This window comes from Setaria viridis, chromosome 8 (genome assembly GCF_005286985.2).
Source record: "Setaria viridis chromosome 8, Setaria_viridis_v4.0, whole genome shotgun sequence".
Taxonomy (NCBI): Eukaryota; Viridiplantae; Streptophyta; class Magnoliopsida; order Poales; family Poaceae; genus Setaria; species Setaria viridis.
The window spans coordinates 14,064,672-14,085,559 of NC_048270.2; the positions used below are offsets into that span (position 1 = coordinate 14,064,672).

Genomic DNA, 20,888 nt, shown 5'->3' on the forward strand with positions numbered 1-20,888 from the left:
TAGGCCTGCCAAGAGCGTGTTGACGCAAAATCTGGACCTCAGGCTTTTGCGTTAAACAACACGGAGGACCTGGGAGATCTTCTTAACTCCAATGCAGGCTCCAAATAGGCTCACGAGTGGTGCAAGGTATGCCAGTCAATTTGACCTGCAATTGACAAGGGAAATGTAAATTCATGAGTCGGTAGGCGGCTAAGCCTTCGGACTCATAGGTAGGCATTTTTTGAATAAACACCATGACAGATAGATTCAATGTAATCATGTGGTGTAAATAAATAAAACATTAATGGCAGCCGACGGGCTAAGATAAAGCATTGTAACACAACAGCCATAAAAGGAGCCCTTGTTTACCACGCGCTTATTGGATAAGCTAATAGATCTAGCCAATGTCTTGACAAATGTATGGAACTCAGACAAGGTAACACGAATGAGAGGGCATTGATATCAGTCTACTAACTTAAAAGATTAGAACATAGAAACAAAGACTAGCCGATGTTGACTGTACGCAAGCTAGAGACATTGACAGGTCTTAATCAATGTGTTGATAAGTGTATTGAACTTAGACAAGGCAACAAGAATGAGAGGGCATTAACCTCGATCTGACAACATAAAAGACTAGAGCACAATCACTATAGACCTCTTGCCTACTACTTACAAGTCTATTAAGCTAACAAAGTCTAATCAATATCATGATTGTTTAATTGAACTTAGACAAGGTAACATGGTGAGAGAGCATTAAATCCGACCCGTTAACCTTAACAAATAGGCTCGTGGCAGCAAGACCTCGCATGCGCCCCTATCAGCTCAATGATATCATCATGCTTTCATGAGATGCGGATAAGATCCAACCGAAGCATTGACTCTCAATGGTAGCACGCTGACGTCAGAGACCTTACAGTTAGCAATACGAGGGGTAGGGTAAAGATCTATTGTACGTAGCATATATAAAGTAGTAAAAGCATGCAGAGTCTACCAGCCGATACGATCTGATAACTATGAACATTTAAACAAGTCAAGGGAGCCGATGAAGATAGCCTAATCAGATCTAAGCCAGTTGATAACTTGAGCAACATCAAAGACAAGCTGAATATTGGATAAAACCTAGAAAGTTCTACTTGCAATATAAGAATACTCGATAACTAGCCACACAACAATATCAGAATATAAGACTTAACTTAGAAAGTTCTGATAGAGGTCGTAATGACCAGGTGACGGTACTCACAAGCTCACCTAAGATCAAAGCCGATGCAGCCCTGTGCGCTAGAAGGAACTCGTCAAAAAGACTTAACTTAGAAAGTACTTTTTTAATCCTCACCGAGTAGTTTCATCTTGCTTCGAGTACTTGACTTTGGCTGAATCCTCAATATGCTTCAATGTTGCCACGAGGGTATCTTCATCTTTCGATTGTAATATGGAGGTAATATGGAGAGTGGTGAAAGTCGCACTACATATAGAGTAGTCCCCGAGCAATAGGTTGAATCGAAGAATCATGCTAAGGGTCAATAAAATCTTAAATCCTGTTATCTCTTCTTGAAAAAATCAACCGTTGGGGCTAGTCAATTAGCCCCCAAGCCTTGGAATGATTAAAATAATCAATTCAGGGGTCTAACGACCTCGATCTTTACTCCAATCATCATCTGAGTAGTTTTGCGGCATTCAGCCCCCGAGCCTTGGAGCTAGGTTAGCCATAGGAGCCTCGTTGAGTAGGTAATCACACCCAGCCCTCCGAGCATGGGAGCTAAGTGAGCCATTAGAGGTACAATGAGTAGTAATTGGTGCTAGCACCCGCGCCTAAGAGCTAGCGAAGCCATTGGAAAGATGTCAAAGCTTGACCTGTGAAAGGATGTAGCGTAATGTAGAATATTGGAGATACTGAAATTTATTCAATGATGAATGTAAATTTTTTTGTGTAGTGCTCTTGTTTAGGCCATGTAATTCACCAAGTAGTTAGCTTGTTATGTTTAAGCACCCAATCACTATTTTAGCCATTGCCGTTGCGTGTCTAAGATCTTTGTCTCGTGTACGCGTAGAGGCATTACCATTACACGATTGAGACCTTTGTCTCGTGTATACGTACTGACGTTAGGCGTGATAGAAGAGCCGAGGTTTCACAAACTAAGGCGTGTTCTACTTGAGTAGATTAGCAACTGTTAAGATGAGACAATAAAATTAGTAGTCGTTGTTGTGATGAAAAGAGAGCGTGATTGCGCGTAAAGTAGTCAGCTATGGTTTTCTGCCATTTGGCGAGGAGAGCACATATTGTAGCGCACACAAGGTTGTGCATCCATAGGGTGTAGCCATTGTGAGCCCTACATAACTCAGTGTAACAAGTCTGTGGGTGGAGCCCTACATAACGTAGCTTTACAAGCTCGTGGGCAGAGCCTCCGGCACTCGGTGCACCAAACTCGTGGCCATGGCCTCCGTAATTTGGTGTACCAAGCCCATGGTTGTTGGTCAACATACCCGTGGAGTAGTCAGTGAGGTGTAGCCCTAGAGTGTAATTCCCATCGAGAGGTGTACATAGAGCAGTAGTCGGTGCTTGGCCAATCATGCTTGAAACAAGTAGGAGAAGAAAATAATTATTAAAAAAGTGACTTAACTTGATTTGTGGGCGATTGCCGATGAAGCCGTGTTGGATGTTAATGAAGTTGACTAGTCAGAGTTGATTCTTACTAGTTAATGATCGTATGAAGTCCATTCCCAACTAGTTTCTAGTCGAGATGAGTAGTTGGAGTCATCGGCGGCAAGTTGGCGTTCGTCATGGTGGAGAGAGCCATGACGGAGTTGAAGTAATCATCAAAAATTGTTGGATGTGAACTGGATGATGATTGACTGACCGACTCAACCAACCCGATCCATCATGGAGTAGAAGTCTGATTGGAACGCAAGCTTTTTCGTGTTCGAGGCGGATCATAAATTGTGAAGTTGTCGAGATTCTTGACGGTGTTTGCTTTGTGCCTCGCGATGAGACATCATGGCGAGAAGTTGGCTCTGCGTGGTGGTTACGAAACAACGATCGAAGTTTCCCAACGCTATTAGCAATGCAGACCTAGGAGCTGAAGATGAACATCATGCTTTGTGATGTCGAGGTTGAAGATGATTAGGTCCATCAAGCTTGCTCCGATGATCTCGACGATTACCCCTATTTGACACGCCAGCTATCGGTGTTTAGACCGGCAACCTAGCCAGGGTATCTTAAGGTAGTGGATTGGTTGGTGGGCTTTCACTGAACCTGGAGCCTGATGGTAAATGCATGGACACAAGACATAGATTTATGCAGAGTAGCGTAATACCCTATGTTCTATTTGGGGTGTTGTATATTGCGCTCTGTGCTTGGGTGTTAGTTATGAGGATACCGATCTAGGTACCCCTGCCCTCCTTTATATATCCCAAGGTTCAAGATTAGTAGTCGGTTACAATGGAGTTCTAGTAGGATCACAAGGATTACGAGGGAATCCTAGTAGAAGTCTAGTTTCTTCCTTCCTTGCGTGTACCTAGGGATCTATCCCGGACAGAGGCTTGAGGATCAGTGATAGTTGCATTTTTCTAAGGGTGTGTTTTGTTGCATGAATCATTTGGTTCATGTATGAAATGGTTATTTTTGTTTGGTTGAACTAGCATAAATAGTAGCTTCCATGATGTTTTGCGTGTGACACTCTGAAACTTTGTCATTGAACATACCACATCTATGACAAAAATCCCAAGTTCGTCGTAGTTCATCAGCAGCAGCCCTCAGCCACTATGGAACTATGACATAAGTAAAATGAGCGTCATAAAATAATATCTCATACCGTCACAAAACAGTGTGCCATCAACACCTCGTATTTGTGACAACTGCAACTCATCATAGAACTGGTGGGCCACATGTAGCGTTCAGACCCATAGTTCCACATGTGATGATAGAGGGTCCAGCGAGTCTACGTGGCTGCCACATGTCAGGGACATGGGTCAAATATGTCAACACGGGGTCCACTGGAGAGGTGTGACCCAGCCATCCACGTGTACGAGTGCAAGCCTAGCAGGCCGACGTGGCTAACACATGTAACTGTAGATCCCAGTTGACTGGTCCAACATGTCTACCTGGCAACAACGTGTGGTGACTTGGATCCAACGGTCCACGTGTCAGGGTTGTGGGTCAAATATGTCAATGTGGGGTCCACTTAAGAGGTGGGACCTAGCCGTCCACGTGTACGAGTGTGGGTCAGCAGGCCGATGTGGCTAACACGTGTAAATGCTGGTCCTGGTGGTCCATGTGTATGTGCAGTGGGTCCAGCAGGTAGTCGTGCAGCCACGTGTAGATGTGGGGCCTTCTTGCCTGGTCCAGCGTGTCCACATTGTGGCCACGTGTGATGGTGGAGCCCGTAGATAATAAGGTGTTGGCTTGTTTCAAAGTCAGGCCCGAGATGAAATTGATGCGGAGTCGGTTCAGGTTTGAGTGAGCCACAAGGATCCACTCAATCCGGCCCAAGAAGAGAACATGTCTGCATTGAAAACAACAATCATGGCGGCGAGGCGGCACCCGTCATATGAGTGACGCAGCTAGAGAAGCAGTTGTAAGTCCCTGCACATGCTTATTTGCTTTTCCAGGAATTAGATAATTTGCTTGACATTTAGAATTTTATTTCTATTAGTTGTCATGCTCAATAAGTCAGTACCAGCATCGAATCTCTACGTGGTCATTTCACCTGCATCCATATAATACACATGTTTTCCTACAATTATGTCCGTCTACATTAGGTTTCTCTTTATATATGCAGCTTCACGATCTACAACAAAACATATAAAGTTGAGTCTATTGTTACGTCAGTCACCTCCATAAATGATAATATGCCATTAACTTACATGATTCTTAAAATATTTATCAAATCCTTCTTCCAAACTTTTATCCTTCTTTCTCCAACACTTCTCTGTACATGCTGCATCTTATAGATTTAATATTCATAGCTGCCCCTGTCTTTCAGTGGTGTGTTATATTAACACTATTTAGTAACAGTTATCAAATCTGCCTTTGTTCCCAATTTGTTTAATATAATCCTACTTTTACTATAATTAGTAAACTTATAGTTCATCTTTGCATTTTCTAGGTGTCAATGGAAACCATGCGGGCAGAACATGTTGCTGATGGGCAGCCACCATTGCCTAGTGCTGAGGTGGTTTCTAAGGTCCTCTCGTAGAATAGCTCCAACACCACTTTCTTGAAGAATGTTGGTATACTCAATAGCTCCTTGAAGTCTTGGTCAGCTAGTGAACAAGCACTTCGTTAAGAACTTGCTGCTGAAAAATAAGGTTCAGTTGTTCTCCATCAACAAGTGTAAGAACTAAAGAAGACTGAAGCCGCAAAGGAAGCGCTGGGGAGAACTCAAAGACAATACAAGGAGCTCAAGGAGAAACATGATGAGAGCAATGCCATCCACATGAAGATCTTTAACCCGAACACCCCTGGTATCTCTTCTCAACCCTCATCCTATGTGTGTGGAACTGTTGTCAGCACTACTTGGCATTCCATCGTGACCTCCGATGCTTGTGTTATGAACTTTATGGTTCTGAACTGTTAGTTAACTAATTGTGGTGGTGTCATGAACTTAATTGGTTGTAACTTAATTATGGTGAACTTCCTGTGAATTCTACTGTATCATTTGGTGTTCTGTGATGAAATGGTTCTGTATGAACGTGGAAATGTATGATATGGACACACGTAACATCAAGAAAAAGACACGTGGTGGTCCAAAACGGACATGCAGGAGAACCAGAAACGGACACGTGGTCCAATAGGATACGAACACGTGTACTAATCGGGAACTAACATGTGGGACAAACAGAAAAGAACATGTGTCATAAACAGAAATGGATATGTGGACTGATTAGAAATTGACACATGGACCAATAAGAAAAAGACATGTGGAATTCTAAGAAATTGACATGTGGAACAGCTGGAAAATGACACGTGGACCAATGGAAAACTAACACGTGGAACACTATGGAATCGAAACATGGAACTGTAAAAAAAAATGACACGTGGACCAATAGGGAAATGACACGTGGACAACTATGAAAAAGACACATGGACAAACTGGGAAAGGACACATGGACAAACAGGAAAATGACACGTGGTTTAAAAGAAAATTGACACCTGGACAAATGAGAAAATGACACATGGACACGTAAGAAAATTACACGTGGGCCGATTAAAAAGCCGACATGTGTCTATACGTGATGGAGACACGTGGGTGATTAGAATAATGACACGTGAACTTACATGGTCTGGACACGTGGCCTTATGCTAGCTCGCCATGTGGTGGTCCTCTTTGTGACACGTGCTACCCGACACGTCACCTGCCAGCGTGGACGAAGCCACGTCACATGCTAGTGTGTCTGAGCCACGTCACTTGCCAGCATAGACGGTGCCACATCATCTGCCAGCGTGGACAGGGATCCGGAAGTTCTGTGACATTTTTGTGGCTTGTCATGGAAAGGAAAATGGTTTCATGATGAAAGCTTTTTCGTCAAAGATAAAATCAGTTCTGTGATATTTTTTTCATTTCGTAACGAAAATACAAACTTGACGCTTGGTTTTTGACGAACTGAAATTTGTCACAAAATTTTCTGTGTGACAATTTGGCCTTCACAGCGATGAAAGCCATTCGCCACCAAAGCTAGGATTTCGGATTTCTACGTGTTGGGTGAACCGTAACAACTCATTCAGGATGATACCATCCCACTTTGTATAACTATCTCCAAAGCGGGGTGAAACATATGATTCAAGCAAATTTGTTGAACCATACCATGCAAGATCATCCATCATGTATCATGTTGTGCATCCAACCAAACACAACCTGAGGCGGTGCTGGGTTGGTATTCGATTAATGGACTTGTTATTTTTTCAGTCGCATTGTGCATTCAGGTTTTCATTTTTATTTTTGATTGAAATTGTATGCTTCTCATGGGCGGAGCCAGAAATTTCTTCATCCACGTTTCCATTCTGACTTTAACTTTTCACATAGAAATGTGGGATGTTACAACCAGGGTAGAGAAGAGGAGGAAGGAAGATTCTCACTATAACGTGCCTCCGGAGCCTATCTATTCTGTTAGGACTTTGTATCCACCAACAACAACGCAGCGGCCAAGCGTGGCAGGCTTCCCGTCCCAGCCCTGCGTGTAGGAGCCATCCACGGCAAGCACCTCCATGACATTAGCTGGGGCTTCTCCCTCCGGCAAGTCCATGTACACCGTGAACTCCGTCGTCTCCCCGGCGTTGATCGCGCCGACGTCCACGTAGCCGGACCTCGCATCCTTTCTGATGCTGGCATTCTTCTCCCCTGACTCTATCTTCGATATCGACACCCCAGGGTGCACAGACGCGAGCTCGACGCGCGCGTTTGCGGCGGAGAACGGCCGGGACACCAGGCCGCCGAACGCGGCGGCGAACTTGCCGAGGTCGTCTCTGGTGGCGATGTCGCCGGGGAAGTAGGTCCCGTTGGTCTTGCCGGCGATGTGGCCCAGCGTGTCGGCCTTGTGGTTCGTGAAGCCGAACGTGTGCACAGGGTACTTGGGGTCCTTGAGCGCGCTGTTCCCTCGTGTCCACTCCTTCTCGCTGAGGATGGTGTCGTCGCCGCCGTCCGATAAGAAGATGATGAACGCCGCGCGGCTAACGTCATCTCGCTCCATCAGGATCTGCGTGCATAATATTCATGTTACTATTGACTAAATTTTAAATCTTAGGATAAAATTTGTTCAATGCTACATTATTTCCTAAAAAACTTTACCGTCTCAGCCTTGTCCAAGGCGGTAGAGAACCTGGTGCCGTGTCCAGGCGCATACGTGCGTACTTTCACCAGGGCTCCGATCTTCTCCTTGTTTTGGTCAGACATTGGGAGGAGCCTCTCCATCTCCTTCGCGGCAGGGTCCTTGGCGACCTCGTTGAAGAAGGGCACGACGGCGAGGCGGTCGCTGGGGCCAAGCTTCCCGGCGACGAGCTCCACGGCGGCCTTCTCCAGCTCCAGCATCTTCTCCTTGCCAGGAAACGTGGTGCTCATGCTGGTGTCGATGGCGACCACGACGTCGACAGGGATGTGCACCGGCTGGTCGGCCCCTGGTGCCGTCAGGCGCACCGCCACCGGGATGGACTTGATCTTGGTGAAGGTGCTCAGCTGAAGCGCCGAGGCAGCTGGGACCTGAGAGAAATCACAAGTTGAGCTTTGCGATGCATTTATATGTTTTAGAGGCATCGATTCTCCCAATAAGAACAGATATTCAGGCATTGTTTGAAAAAAAACGAAGAACAAGCTTTGAGGGAAAAATGTTCGAAACATATAGGTGAATTGTTCCATGAAATGTGACTTAAACAGAGATAAACTTTAAGGCACATTACGTGAGGTTGCATTCAATTTCAATCTAAACACAACGGTTAAATATGTGGGTTGCACGGGAAACAGCACATGGGTGAAGCATGGATGGGATGCACGGGAAACTGCCATTGGCCTCACCTGTCCCTCCATCTCTGGCACTGAACAGTGAGTAGAGAACTGAGAAATGTGTGACCTCTGCTGCTAACTTTCTGTGCTGCTACTCCAAGTGTCAAGCACGGCTACCTATGTGTGAATATATACACACACAGGTAGATTTTTACGTGCATGATCTTTTTTAAAAAAAATTATAGGTGTGCAAAAAATGCTGTTGTCCTGTAGTTTAATTTCTCTTTTTATAAACCATATACATCGGCAAAAATGGATTTATTTGGCTTGTCTCTAGAGCTAGGTCGTGAATCACGTCCCCGGCCTGCGGCCTTGGTTTTTTCTCGGCCTCGGAAGCCGACGTGCGTGTGGCTTGTGGCCACGCCCATGGACGTGATGCACGCGCTTCATCTTTTCGTTCGCTTTCTGACGTCTGGTTGCAATCCTGGCTGGAAGCTTCTCGATCGAGTCCCGGAAACATGCAAATCAAGTTGTGTGAGAATTTCTCCGTCAAGTTCCCTCGTCATTTCAGTTCACACTCGCAGTTCTTGGGACATCACAGATTCTCAGTTCCTGTAGGTTTTATCCGTTTCGATCGTTGCTTTGCTGATTTTTCATATCCACTTCAAAACATTGGGCCACGGAGTGTTTTACAATGACGTTAGAACACACACACATTCCGTTCTTCACTTGTGACTCTCACTTGTCCTCAAACGTACGGCTCCGCTACCTAGCCGCAAGCCTTGTCTCCGGCGTTCACACGCTCCGTCGAGGTCTCGCCGTCGAAGCCGCACGTCCTCAGGTTAATGGCTTGAACGACGGCCTGCTTGCAGAAGCGCAAATTGTCATAAAACATGAAAAAAAATGCAGAAAAGTACTTGTAGAATGTAGCACGGCAGGCAAGATGACTGACTCGAGCACGGCCTCGCGAATCACCACCGTGAAATGGCACTGGCACTTGCCGCCCGTGCCGGCGTCCTCGTGCTCAGCCCACTGCACAGCTCCTGCTTCACCTTGCACCAGTACTCGAGCCGCTCCTCGACCCGGTCCAGCTCTTTGCACGGGTCCTGCGGCGGCGGCGGCGGCAGCGGCGGCACGGGTGCCGGCTCTGGCTTTCGCGGTGACGGCGGCGGCGGCACGGGTCATGGCTCTGGCTTCGGCGGCGGCTGCGGCACGGGAACAGGCTCTGGTTTCGGCGACGGCTGCGGCAAGGGTGTCGGCTCTGGCTTCGGCGGCGGCTGCGGCACGGGTGTCGCCTCTGGCTTCGGCCGCAGTGGCGGCGGCGTTGGTCTGTCCACAGACACGACGGAGCGCCCGAGCTTGGCAGGCTTCCCGTCCCAGCCCTGCGTGTAGGAGCCGTCGACGGCGAGCACCTCCATGACGTCGGCGTCAGCGTCGCCCTCCGGCACGTCGAGGTACGCCATGAACTCCACCATCTCGCCGGCACCGATCGTGCCGACGTCGACATCGCCGGACCGCGCGCCGTCGCCGACGCTGGCCTTCCTCTCCCCGGATTCTATCCTCATGATCGTCACCCCGGGGTGCGCCGACGCGAGCTCGACGCGCGCGTCAACGGCGGAGAACGGCCGCGACACCAGGCCCTCGAACGCTGCGGCGAACTTGCGAAGGTCGTCCTTGGCGATGTCGCCGGGGAAGTACGTCCCGTTGGTCCTGCCGGCGATGTGGCGGAGCGTGTCGGCTGTGTTGCACGAAGCCGAACGTGTGCACCGGGTTTTTGTCTTTAAGGATGCTGTCGTCGCCGCCGTCAGATAGCAAGATGATGAATGCTTCACGGCCAGCGTCATCGCGCTTTGCCAGGACCTGCGTGTGAACCACATTCATGTTATCGATTCCAAAAGGCGGAATAGCCGATTTTGTCCTCAAAGTATTGCTCAAGGCTCACTTTCGTTCCTGAACTACGAAAACGGCCGTTCTAATCCTCCAACCTTCTCAAACGGCTCAAATTCGTCCTCCTGCCGACGTGGAGCGCCACGCTGGCCCGCCTCGTCATCGCCCAGTCAGCTAGGGTTTCGATTTGTCTTGAACTGACCCTTTTACCCCCTCTCTTCTTTTTACATTAGGTTCAGGATAGCAGCCACCTACCTCTCATTTCTCCCTCCCTATGGCGGCTGCACATGAGGACTAGGGTTTCGTGAGGGGGTGGACGACGTCCTGGACGGGAGGAGTCTGGCTTCTCTTGGTTATTTGGCGAATCCGTGGAGTGAAGATCCTGTATCGCGCAGGTGCGCCGACAGTTGAAGGTGAGTTTCGAGTTGTACTCGTAGGATCTGAGTTTGATTTCGTTTTTGGACGGAATTTGACCATGCAGTGGATCTGTAGGGCGGATTTTGACATGGCAGATGTCGAGGTATTAACTGTTAGGTTTCATTTCAATGGGGAATTTGTTCTTGATGGGTGGCAGATGCAGTATTGTACATGATGAGGATTTGGGAGTGTCACACATAGACAAGGATAAATTATCAATCCCAGAGCTCAGTGGCCATCTTTTGGATCACACAACCTTTCGTAGATTTGTTAGGATGTACTGGTTGCCAATTGGTGCAAAGCTAAATAGTGCAATGAGTTTACTTGTAGATGATAAGTCATGCATGGACATGCTTGATGAGATAGGTTCTGTTGGGGCTGTGGACATATACACTGAAGAAATTGAGTTGGACATGAGTGGCAATGAAGGTACAGAGATACAATATGGTGATGATGATGTGCTGACCTCTTTCGAGATGATAACATAATGAATTTGGATGCTCCAGTAGCTCTTAAGGATGGTCAGAATGGACAAAATGGTGACCAACATGTAGAAAATGAGGAGGGTGAGGAGGAAGAAGACGACAGTGATTTTGATACCACAGGATTTACAAGCGATGACGATGGTGAAGTAAGGGAAATAAGAACTAACACTACGGGAAACACTAAAGTTGCCGAGTGTAATTTGTTCACCGAGTGTATTATTGCGGGCACTCGGCGAAGGCCGGGTTTGCCGAGTGTATCCCAAAAAACACTCGGCAAAAATATTACACTCGGCGAAAATAAGGTTTGCCGAGTGCTAAAAAAACACTCGGCGAACTCAGGGGGGCACTCGGTAAATAAAATACACTCGGCAAAACCTTAAGCACGTGAGCAGCACGTGCGGCATCTGGTAGGGGAGGTGACGGACGTTAGCTGTTTGCCGAGTGTCCCCCGTTGACACTCAGCAAAGCTTGTTGTGTGCCTAGTGTTAGGTGCCACACTCGGCAAACATCAATGTTTGCCGAGTGTTTTCATGGGACACTCAGCAAACATTGACACACTCGGCAAAACTGAACCATTTTTTCCCTCCTCCAGCCTACAAACTTTTTATACTCCCCATGTATGACATTTGGCACTGCATGGTAGAAGGTGGACTATTTATTGACCTATTTGCTATATTTAATGAATTAATTTCATTTAGAGTAATTTGTTGATTTAAGTCAAATTTGAACTGCAGGTGATTGGAATAATGGAATAATATGAGTGGAAAAATCATATTCATGTTAGTGAGTCCAAATTGAGGTCTCATCCGGAAAATCAAAAGAAATTTCGAACATTTTGTTAAGGAAACATGACTACGAACGTGTGGCCGAATAATTTTTTAATTCTCAAAAATACAAACAAAGTTTGAAAATCACGAGATTTTCCAAGATGCTATGATTTCATATGCAGAGGCTGTGGTAAAAAACTGAGAAGGTTTCGCACAAATTTTGACATATGATGCTTAGAATTCGAAGCATCTCCGGAGAGGATTCGTAGAAGTTGGAAGGATCCGGTAAGATTTTAAGTCGAATCGATACTTGAATTTGTCATTGAGTTCAAATTTATTTTTATAGGCCATAGAGAACATAGATTGGTTCATGTCAAATTTTGGGAATTTTTCGGATCCGTTTGATAATTTTTATTTATTAATTGCAAGTATATGAATTTAATAGATATAAATTCAATATGAGCTATAAATCCATGAAATAATGGAATAATATTACTTAAAAATGAAATACGCAATGTTTAGTGAATTTAACTAGGTTTTTGTAAAGTTTACACTATTTTTAATTACTAAAAGTACTTTGCACATGCAATATAAGTACTTCTTTGCCGAGTGTCACAATGAGAGGCACTCGGCAAAGCATATGTTTGCCGAGTGTCCTCCATCGGACACTCGGCAAAGGTCGCCGCGGCTCCATGTGCTAGCGACATCCAGGGGGAAAAAATCCTTTGCCGAGTGCCCCTGATCTAGCACTCGGCAAAGACGCAACATTAAGCCGGCTAAGTCCCCCACGCGCACACACCCGCACACGCACAGGCACACGCACACGCACCGTACGCCCGCGCCGCCGCCCCGCGCCGCTCGCGCCCCCGCGCCGGCCCCGGCGTCGGCCCCGGCCGCCCCGCGCCGCCCCCGGTCGGCCGCCCGTGCCGGCTCCCGGAGCCGCCCCAAGCCGCCCCCGCTCCTCTGTCCGTGGCCGTCGCCCCTCCGGTAAGTTTCCATGCCGCTTCAACTTATAAATTAGAGTAGGTATGAAATTAGAAATTAGACAATGTTGAAAAGAATAGAGAGGTGGTAGGATGTGGTAGGATTTTTTTTATAAATTAGAGGCATGAAATTAGAAAATTAGAAAATAGAAATTAGAGAAGAATGAAATTAGAAATTAGAAAATGTTGAAAATAATAGAGGTGTGGTAGGATGTCTAGAGAGGTAGTAGGATTTTTTTCATAAATTAGAAAACTAGGATGTCTATTTGCTTGTGAAAATTCTTTGGTGTGGATGTATTTGTCGGCCATCGTGCCATCTCTTTGGTGAGATTGTGGTTGTTGGCCATCGTGCCGTCTCTTTGGTGAGAATGTGGTTGTTGGCTATCGTGCTGTTTAATTTGTTGCAAGTTTTGGAAACCTCCCCGTGCAGCGGAGTTGCTACCGAAATTTTGACTTAAACAGTGCTATGTTTCTTTTCTTGCAGGAGAGGCTCACAAGGACCGTCCTCGACTCGTCACTTTGCAGGATAGCAAGGTGAGGCATCCTACACCTCTCTTTCCATAAAATGTTCGTAGATCACGTAACCTAGTTAGGCGTCTCCCGTTCGAAGGAGATACGGTTGGAAATATGCAGATCTTTGCATATCTATAACCGTATCTGTTTCGAATTGTCCACGTTTTTTGGACAACCCGAGGATGTTTAGGTGGGTTTAGTATCCATGGTCTATTCCGGTCCGAAATAGAGTTTCGGCAGCACCTCCCTGTTGTTCTCCAGATACACAATCTCCTATCAAGGACGTGTATTTGGAGAACAGCGGGGAGGTGCTGCTGAAATTTTATCTCGGGTCGGAGTAGACCATGGATACTAAACCAACCTACACATCCTCGGGTGGGATTAGGACCTATCTTTACCTAATAGACAATATAGGAACGTGTATATGCAATGTGAATTTTGTATTACTCGCTTATATGCTAGAGGATGGAGGATCGTTAGTGGATGTACACGGGTCACACTAGTCAGAATACGTTGACCAGTGGATTGATTGACAAGATGGATGCTTTCTTGGAACGGGCGTTTGCAAGTGTCAAAGGAGCTCGATCGACTTGGTGTCCGTGTAGCAAATGTGGAAACATGCGTCGGCAAACCAAGCTAGACATGGGCAAACATCTGGTGAAGAACAGATTTACGTCAGACTACACCAGGTGGATCTACCATGGTGAATCTGACCGTGGGAGAGAGGAGGTCTTGAGACAATGCATCGAGGAATTTGATGATAAAGCCGGGGTGGGAGACAAGTTAAATAACTATCATGAAGCACACTTCGAAGAAGCACGTAGGGAGGAGGAGCCAGAGGCTACCACTAAGGCTTATTACGAAATGTTGTCTGCGGCACAGCAACCCCTTCACGGCCATACCAAGGTTTCTCAACTAGATGCCATTGCACGCCTAATGGCTGTGAAGTCTCAGTTTAGTTTGAGTCGAGACGCGTTTGATATTATGTTGATAGTTTTTGGAAGCCTGCTCCCGGTTGGTCACATCTTGCCAAAGAGCATGTATGAGGCACAGAAACTCCTTCATGCACTTAAGATGCCATACGAGCATATACATGCTTGCCCGAAGGGATGCATCTTATTTAGGAAAGAGTATGCGGAAGCAAAATACTGTGTGAAGTGCGAATCGTCTAGGTTTCTGGAGGTAGACTGTGGTGACGGTCAGAAAAAGTAGCTCGCAATTCCTGTGAAGGTTCTACGGTATCTTCCTTTCATACCGAGGATCCAACGGCTTTTCATGATTGAAGAATCCGCGAAACAGATGACATGGCACAAAAACGGCCGTCGATATAATCCTGAGAAGCTGGTACACCCATCCGATGCTGAAGCTTGGAAAAGCTTTGATGCGATTTATCCTGCAAAAGCTCTAGAGGCCCGTAACGTACGCGTTGCGTTGGCAACAGATGGGTTCAATCCTTATGGAATGGCGGCTGCCCCGTACACCTGTTGGCCTATTTTCGTTATCCCCCTGAATCTCCCCCCTGGCGTCCTCTTTCAATGACATAATATATTCTTGTCGTTGATAATTCCAGAGCATCCGGGGAATAATAGGAGTGTGTACATGGCGCCTCTGATTGATGATTTGCTCCGTGCTTGGGAGGAAGGGGTATGGACATATGACCGATCCACAAAGACAAACTTCAAGATGCATGTTTGGTACCAATACTCCCTGCATGACTTGCCGGCATATGGGATTTTCTACGGATGGTGTGTTCACGGGAAGTTCCCATGCCCAGTATGTAAAGCATCTTTGAAGTTCATTTGGTTGTCGAAAGGTGGCAAATATTCTTCGTTCGACAAACATCGACAATTCCTCCCTCCTGACCATCCATTTAGACGAGACATCAAGAACTTTACCAAAGATGTCGTAGTTACAGACCCCACAGCGCCGATGATGACAGGGGCCGCAGTTTGTGCTCAGTTAGACGCTCTCGAGGTCAATAATGAAGAAGGTGGTTTTTTGGGATATGGCGAGCAACATGCTTGGACGCAGAAGTCATGCTTGTGGAATCTTCCCTATTTTGATGACCTTCTTGTTCCACATAACATTGATGTAATGCACACGAAAAAAAATATCGCCGAGGCAATTTTTGGTACAATCATGGATATTCCTGACAAGACAAAGGATAATGTTAAGGCTAAATTGGATCAAGCGACGTTGTGCAACAGACTACAGCTAAACATGGCACCTCCAAGAGCTGGCAAGTCGTGGAGGAAGCCTAAGGCTGATTTCGTTCTGATGAGGGCCCAAAGGAGGGAGGTTCTAGAATGGTTCCAAACGTTAATGTTCCCTGATGGCTATGCAGCGAACTTGAAGAGGGGAGTGAATTTAGCAACTATGCGAATCAACGGGCTCAAGAGTCATGATTACCATATATGGCTTGAGCGCCTACTTCCGGTGATAGTTCGAGGCTATGTCCCTGAGCATGTGTGGCAGGTGCTAGCGGAGTTGAGCAATTTCTTCCGCTGGCTTTGTGCGAAGGAGTTATCTCGTACCGTAGTTGTAGAAATGGAAACAATGGCGCCTGTGTTGCTCTGTAAGTTGGAGAAGATCTTTCCGCCAGGCTTCTTCAATCCAATGCAACATATGATTCTACACCTTCCGTATGAAGCACGAATGGGGGGGCCTATGCAGGGTCGTTGGTGCTATTCAATTGAGAGATGTCAAAAGGTTCTTCGAACTAAATGTAAGAATAAGTGCAAAATTGAAGCATCCATTGTAGAGGCATACATTCTGGAGGAGGTGTCAAACTTCACATCAAAATACTACGCTGACAACCTTCCTAGCGTGCATAATCCACCTCCTCGTTAAAATGCCAGCGAAGATGAATTGAGCCTTAGCATTTTCCGAGGGCAACTCGGAAGTGCAAGTGGTGCGACCCGCAAGACCTTGAACCATGAAGAGTGGCGCTCTATCATGCTGTATGTGTTGACCAACCTATCTGAGGTGGAGCCGTACATGATGTAAGTTCTCAACAAACTTGTTTCGAAGTAGTCACCATTCTCTTGCCTAAACATATATTTCTCGTTGCTACAGGCAATTTCATCGTCAATTCTGGCATAAATCAAGGCAACCGTACCCGCACGAAGCTGAGACTCTTCTCAAAGGGGGTGCGGGAAATGGAATGCCCGATTTCATTTCTTGGTTCAAACAGAAGGTACAATCCAATTTATTCGAACATTCTCGTACATACGATTAATATAACGAACCGCCCTGTTTGAACTTGCAGGGCCGAACCGATGCGTCTATGAATGTCGAGTTGAGACAGGTTGCCGATGGCTGTGACTATAGGGTCAGGTCGTTTGCCGGTTATGACGTCAACGGATATCATTTTCACACAACAAGGCACGAGCAGAGTTGGCCCAATCGAAGAACCACAAATACTGGAGTTTTCACGTCAGGCTCTGATGGGGTCGAGTACTACGGAAGAATTGAAGAAATATAAGAACTAACTTTTCATGGGTGCAAACCTCTTAATCTAGTTATATTCAAATGCCATTGGTTTGATCCATCTATCGTGAGACGGGTCCCAAATCTTGGGCTAGTCGAAATTCGACAGTCATCCATGTTACCAGGAGACGATGTCTATATTGTGGCTCAACAGGCCACGCAAGTTTATTATTTGTCATACCCGTGCTAAACTGACAGCCATCTTAAGGGTTGGGATGTTGTGTACAAGGTATCACCATACGGTAAACTACCTGTACCAAACAATGAAGATTACAATATAGACCCCAACACGTACGAAGGAGAGTTATTCCAAGAATATGGGCTTGAAGGGAGTTTTGTGATAGATTTAATCGAAGCAATCGGAATGGAAGTAGACAACGAAAGGGTTGTTGCAGAGGACGGTGGCGACAAGGTTCAGAATGTGAAGGACTTAGAATTACTTCAATGATTACAATTAGCTAATGACAGTGATGACGACATTCCTCCTTCGGAGCATGGGCTTGACTATATCAACACGCGTGATAGTGATGATGAGACTTATGATCCAGCTAATCCCGATCATGATGATTATTTCTAATACATGTATGAGTCGTACTAATTTAGTTATAATTTATTTATAATTTGCATATCTTTGTAATTATGTTTTGTTTAACTATGCTGACTGGTTTACTCTTTTTAATTGCAGGTCATTGAGCAATGGTGGGCGGTATGAGGAAGCTCACGTCGATTTGCGAGAGACTGGCCGTGTCAGGGACTGGTTCAGGGTCAGGGTCACGTTCAGGGAGCGGTCGAGGGAGGCGTCGAGGTAGGCCTCGACGTAGGGTTGAGGAGGAGGTGGTCCAGAGGCCTTGAGGGAAGGGTAAAGCGCCGAGACCCCCGTCGCCTGAACCTGAGGTGGAGGAGGAGCAGGAGGAGGAGGAGGAGGAGGAGCTACCTTCCGCACACGCCTCTGGGGACGACGAGCAGGAGGAGGCGGAGGAGGAGGAGCAGCAGAAGCAGGAGGGGGACCGGGAGGCAGGGGATGCCCAGTCCAAGATATGGTTGCGAGGTCCCTCATCCCTCCCGAAGTGTCCGATACCTGAGCATTTACGCCCGCTAATTAAACCGGTTGGGACCAAGTAAGTAACTTTAAATATTCTTAATAATGTTCTTATGTTGAAAGTTACAAAAACTAATAATTTATATTAATGACTTGTGCAGGAGTTGGATTAAGCTCAGTGGGGTTGACCACAACCATAAGACCAATGGGATCCTTGGCCTTTTGTGCAGGGTTCACTTCCCTGGCTTGGTGGTGTACTCCGGACAGCAGCAGCCAGCCTACACATGGGACCACTACGTCGCCGCCCCCGACGTCCCTGATCGTCAACAGAGGAGATTCCCCAACATAGCGAAGCGGGTCAAGGCCGAGCTGTGGGTAAGTACTCCTCGCACTAAATTTCTCAATACATCACTTACGTTCAACATTCTTGAAATAATAACTGTATACGTGTCTATATGCAGGATTTCTATAGATGCCAGGAGGGATTCGAGGCCAAGGCGAAGGTCGTCTGTGATGTAGCCGCCAAGAAGCTCGTGAAGGACATGCATTAAGAGGCGCGCATCCAGGCCATCATCGAATTCCACGCTCAATACAGACAGATGAAGGTTAGAAAAGAGGAGGCAAGAACAATGAACCTGACCAAGGACCAATTCATGAGGGTAAGTAAAGAACGTTGATACTTACTATTTAAGATTAATTAGGCTCAATTTCTTTTTCATATGTCACACGCTTGATGCTGTAGGTGCCTCCGTGGTGGTGTCGTGCGCATATCCAGTGCTGGGAGAAGATGGTTGACGTGTGGTTGGAGCCCGGGTGGTTGGAGAACAACCTTGCTTGCCAACAGCGGCGTTTGCAGATGCCGACTGCAGCACACCATCAAGGCAGCCTAAGCCTTGATGAATATAGAGAAAAATGGGTACGCAACTTCAATTCTTTATTCTAACATTCAATTCTATATAATTCCTAATCATTTTGTATTTTTTTCCGCAGTCGGCGTCACATTATGGCCGACCTTGCTCCCAGCTCAAGGAATGGGTCCTCTCCAAAAAGGGCAAGGCGACAGCCGATATCGATTTCAACCCAGACAACCCGTCCGAGGCGTACAGCCATCCTAGCATACACAGTCGCGTCAGCGAGTATACAAAGATGGCTAGGGAGGTTCACGGGCCAGACTTCGATCCGAGCTCCGAGGACATTGATGGAGAAATCATGATGAGGGTGGGAGGAGGCAAGAAGCATAGCCGATATTGGATTGGCGACAGCGTAATCGACACGGCCTCTACTCCCACTCTCTCCCAGATCCGAGCTAGGAGCACGGACTCGAGCCCGGCGATACGGCCACGACCCACCACTGCATAGTTCCAGATGGAGGCTCTCCAGGTTCTTTCTCTTCCATTCATCGTTCGTTTGTGTTATACTTTAGCTTTGCATTATAACATTGCAATGAAATATTGTAGGCCCAGGTGGAAGAAGCAAGGAAGAAACAAGAGGAGATGGCGGCGCAGATGGAGGACATGCGGCGGAGGATGGAGGAAGAAAATCGGATGAGGATGGACCAGATGTTCCAGTACATGCAGAATTTTGCTTCGAGCATGGGTCAGTCTTTGCCTCTGCCACCGCCGATGCTGTTCCCTCCGCCTCAGCCACCCACAACTAATCCTGTGAGTCACTTGACACATTGTGCTTAAGACTCAATACTTTAATTTTGACAACTTTAGATGTTAGCTCAGAATGTCCTATCCTATGTGCAGAATCAATCGGCGGCTTCGAATAATGAAGATCAAGATTTATCGCAGTGGTCTCCTTGGCCTCCACGGAACTAGACTTGGTTGTGAACTTGATTGAAACTAAATTGTGACTTGTACTTAGATTTATGGATTGTTTCGTGCTTATGTTGAATTATGCCTATGATGTTTATGAATAATGTTTCTAATGGTGGTTGTGAATTATGCATGTGATTGTTTATTACAAATGCCTGTGATGATGTGTATTGTGAATTGAGAGGGGTCCGTTATACGTGGCAAAATGGGAAAAAAAAGGGGGGTTCTGGAGGAGCCTTTGCCAAGTGTTTTGGCTTTAACACTCGGCAAAGGGGCCAGTCCCAGGTGCAGGCGCAACTTGTTTGCCGAGTGTCATGGACATGGCACTCGACAAAGTGCCCCTGTTTGCCGAGTGTCAGGGACACAGCACTCGGCAAAGTGCCCCTGTTTGCCGAGTGTAGGCACTTGGCAAACACCACCGCTTTGCCGTGTGCTGACACTCAGCATAGCGGGGGTGTTTGCCGAGTGTTGGCACTCGGCAAAGCGGTGGTGTTTGCCGAGTGCCTACCGTCTGGCACTCGGCAAACCCGCCGTTACCCTCGACGCCGTCAACGCCCATTTCGCCGAGTGTGTCTTTTCGCCAAGTGTTTTTTGGCCGTTGGCAAAATGTTTGCCAAGTGCTCAAGTTTTGACACTCGGCAAAGTCGTGTTTGCCGACACAAAATTTGCCATGTGCTAGATGCCGAGTATTACACTCGGCAAAGCCTTTGCCTAGTGTTTTTAGGTCTTCACCGAGTGCCTGTGGCACTTGGCAAATTAAGTGTTTCCCGTAGTGCAAATACAAAGAGTTTAAGGCACAAGCAAGGAAGAGAGGAGATATTCCATTGGACACCCTATTTACATTGGAAATTCCTGAAGGTATCGTTTGGTTTTGGGACGATGTGGGTTGGGTTGGAGTTGACCCATCTCTTGTTTGGATTAGTGGGTTGGAGCCGACCCAGTTTTTGTTTGGTTGAAGAGGTTGAGAGGGTTGGGATGGATGTTTTTTGACACCGTTAGTTGTGGGCCCCACTTGTTAGCCGTGGGACCCACCTCTCAACCTCTTTTTATTTTTCTTTTTTTTAACTCCCGTTCATCTTC

At 46.8% G+C, this 20,888-nt stretch overlaps 1 protein-coding gene and 1 pseudogene across 1 annotated transcript; one reads left to right on the top strand and one right to left on the bottom strand.

Moving 5' to 3' along the window:
- Positions 1-6,944: 6,944 nt before the first annotated feature.
- On the bottom strand, positions 6,945-8,596 carry LOC117833557 (uncharacterized). Its single transcript, XM_034713104.2, has 3 exons — positions 8,481-8,596; positions 7,761-8,168; positions 6,945-7,668 (listed from the first exon to the last, which is right to left on the bottom strand). Exons 1-3 carry the CDS (start codon positions 8,490-8,492, stop codon positions 7,075-7,077), a joined length of 1,014 nt encoding a protein of 337 aa, XP_034568995.1. The 5' UTR covers positions 8,493-8,596; the 3' UTR covers positions 6,945-7,074.
- A 5,985-nt stretch (positions 8,597-14,581) lies between these two features.
- On the top strand, positions 14,582-16,575 carry LOC140223643 (uncharacterized; annotated as a pseudogene).
- The last annotated feature ends 4,313 nt before the right edge of the window (positions 16,576-20,888 follow it).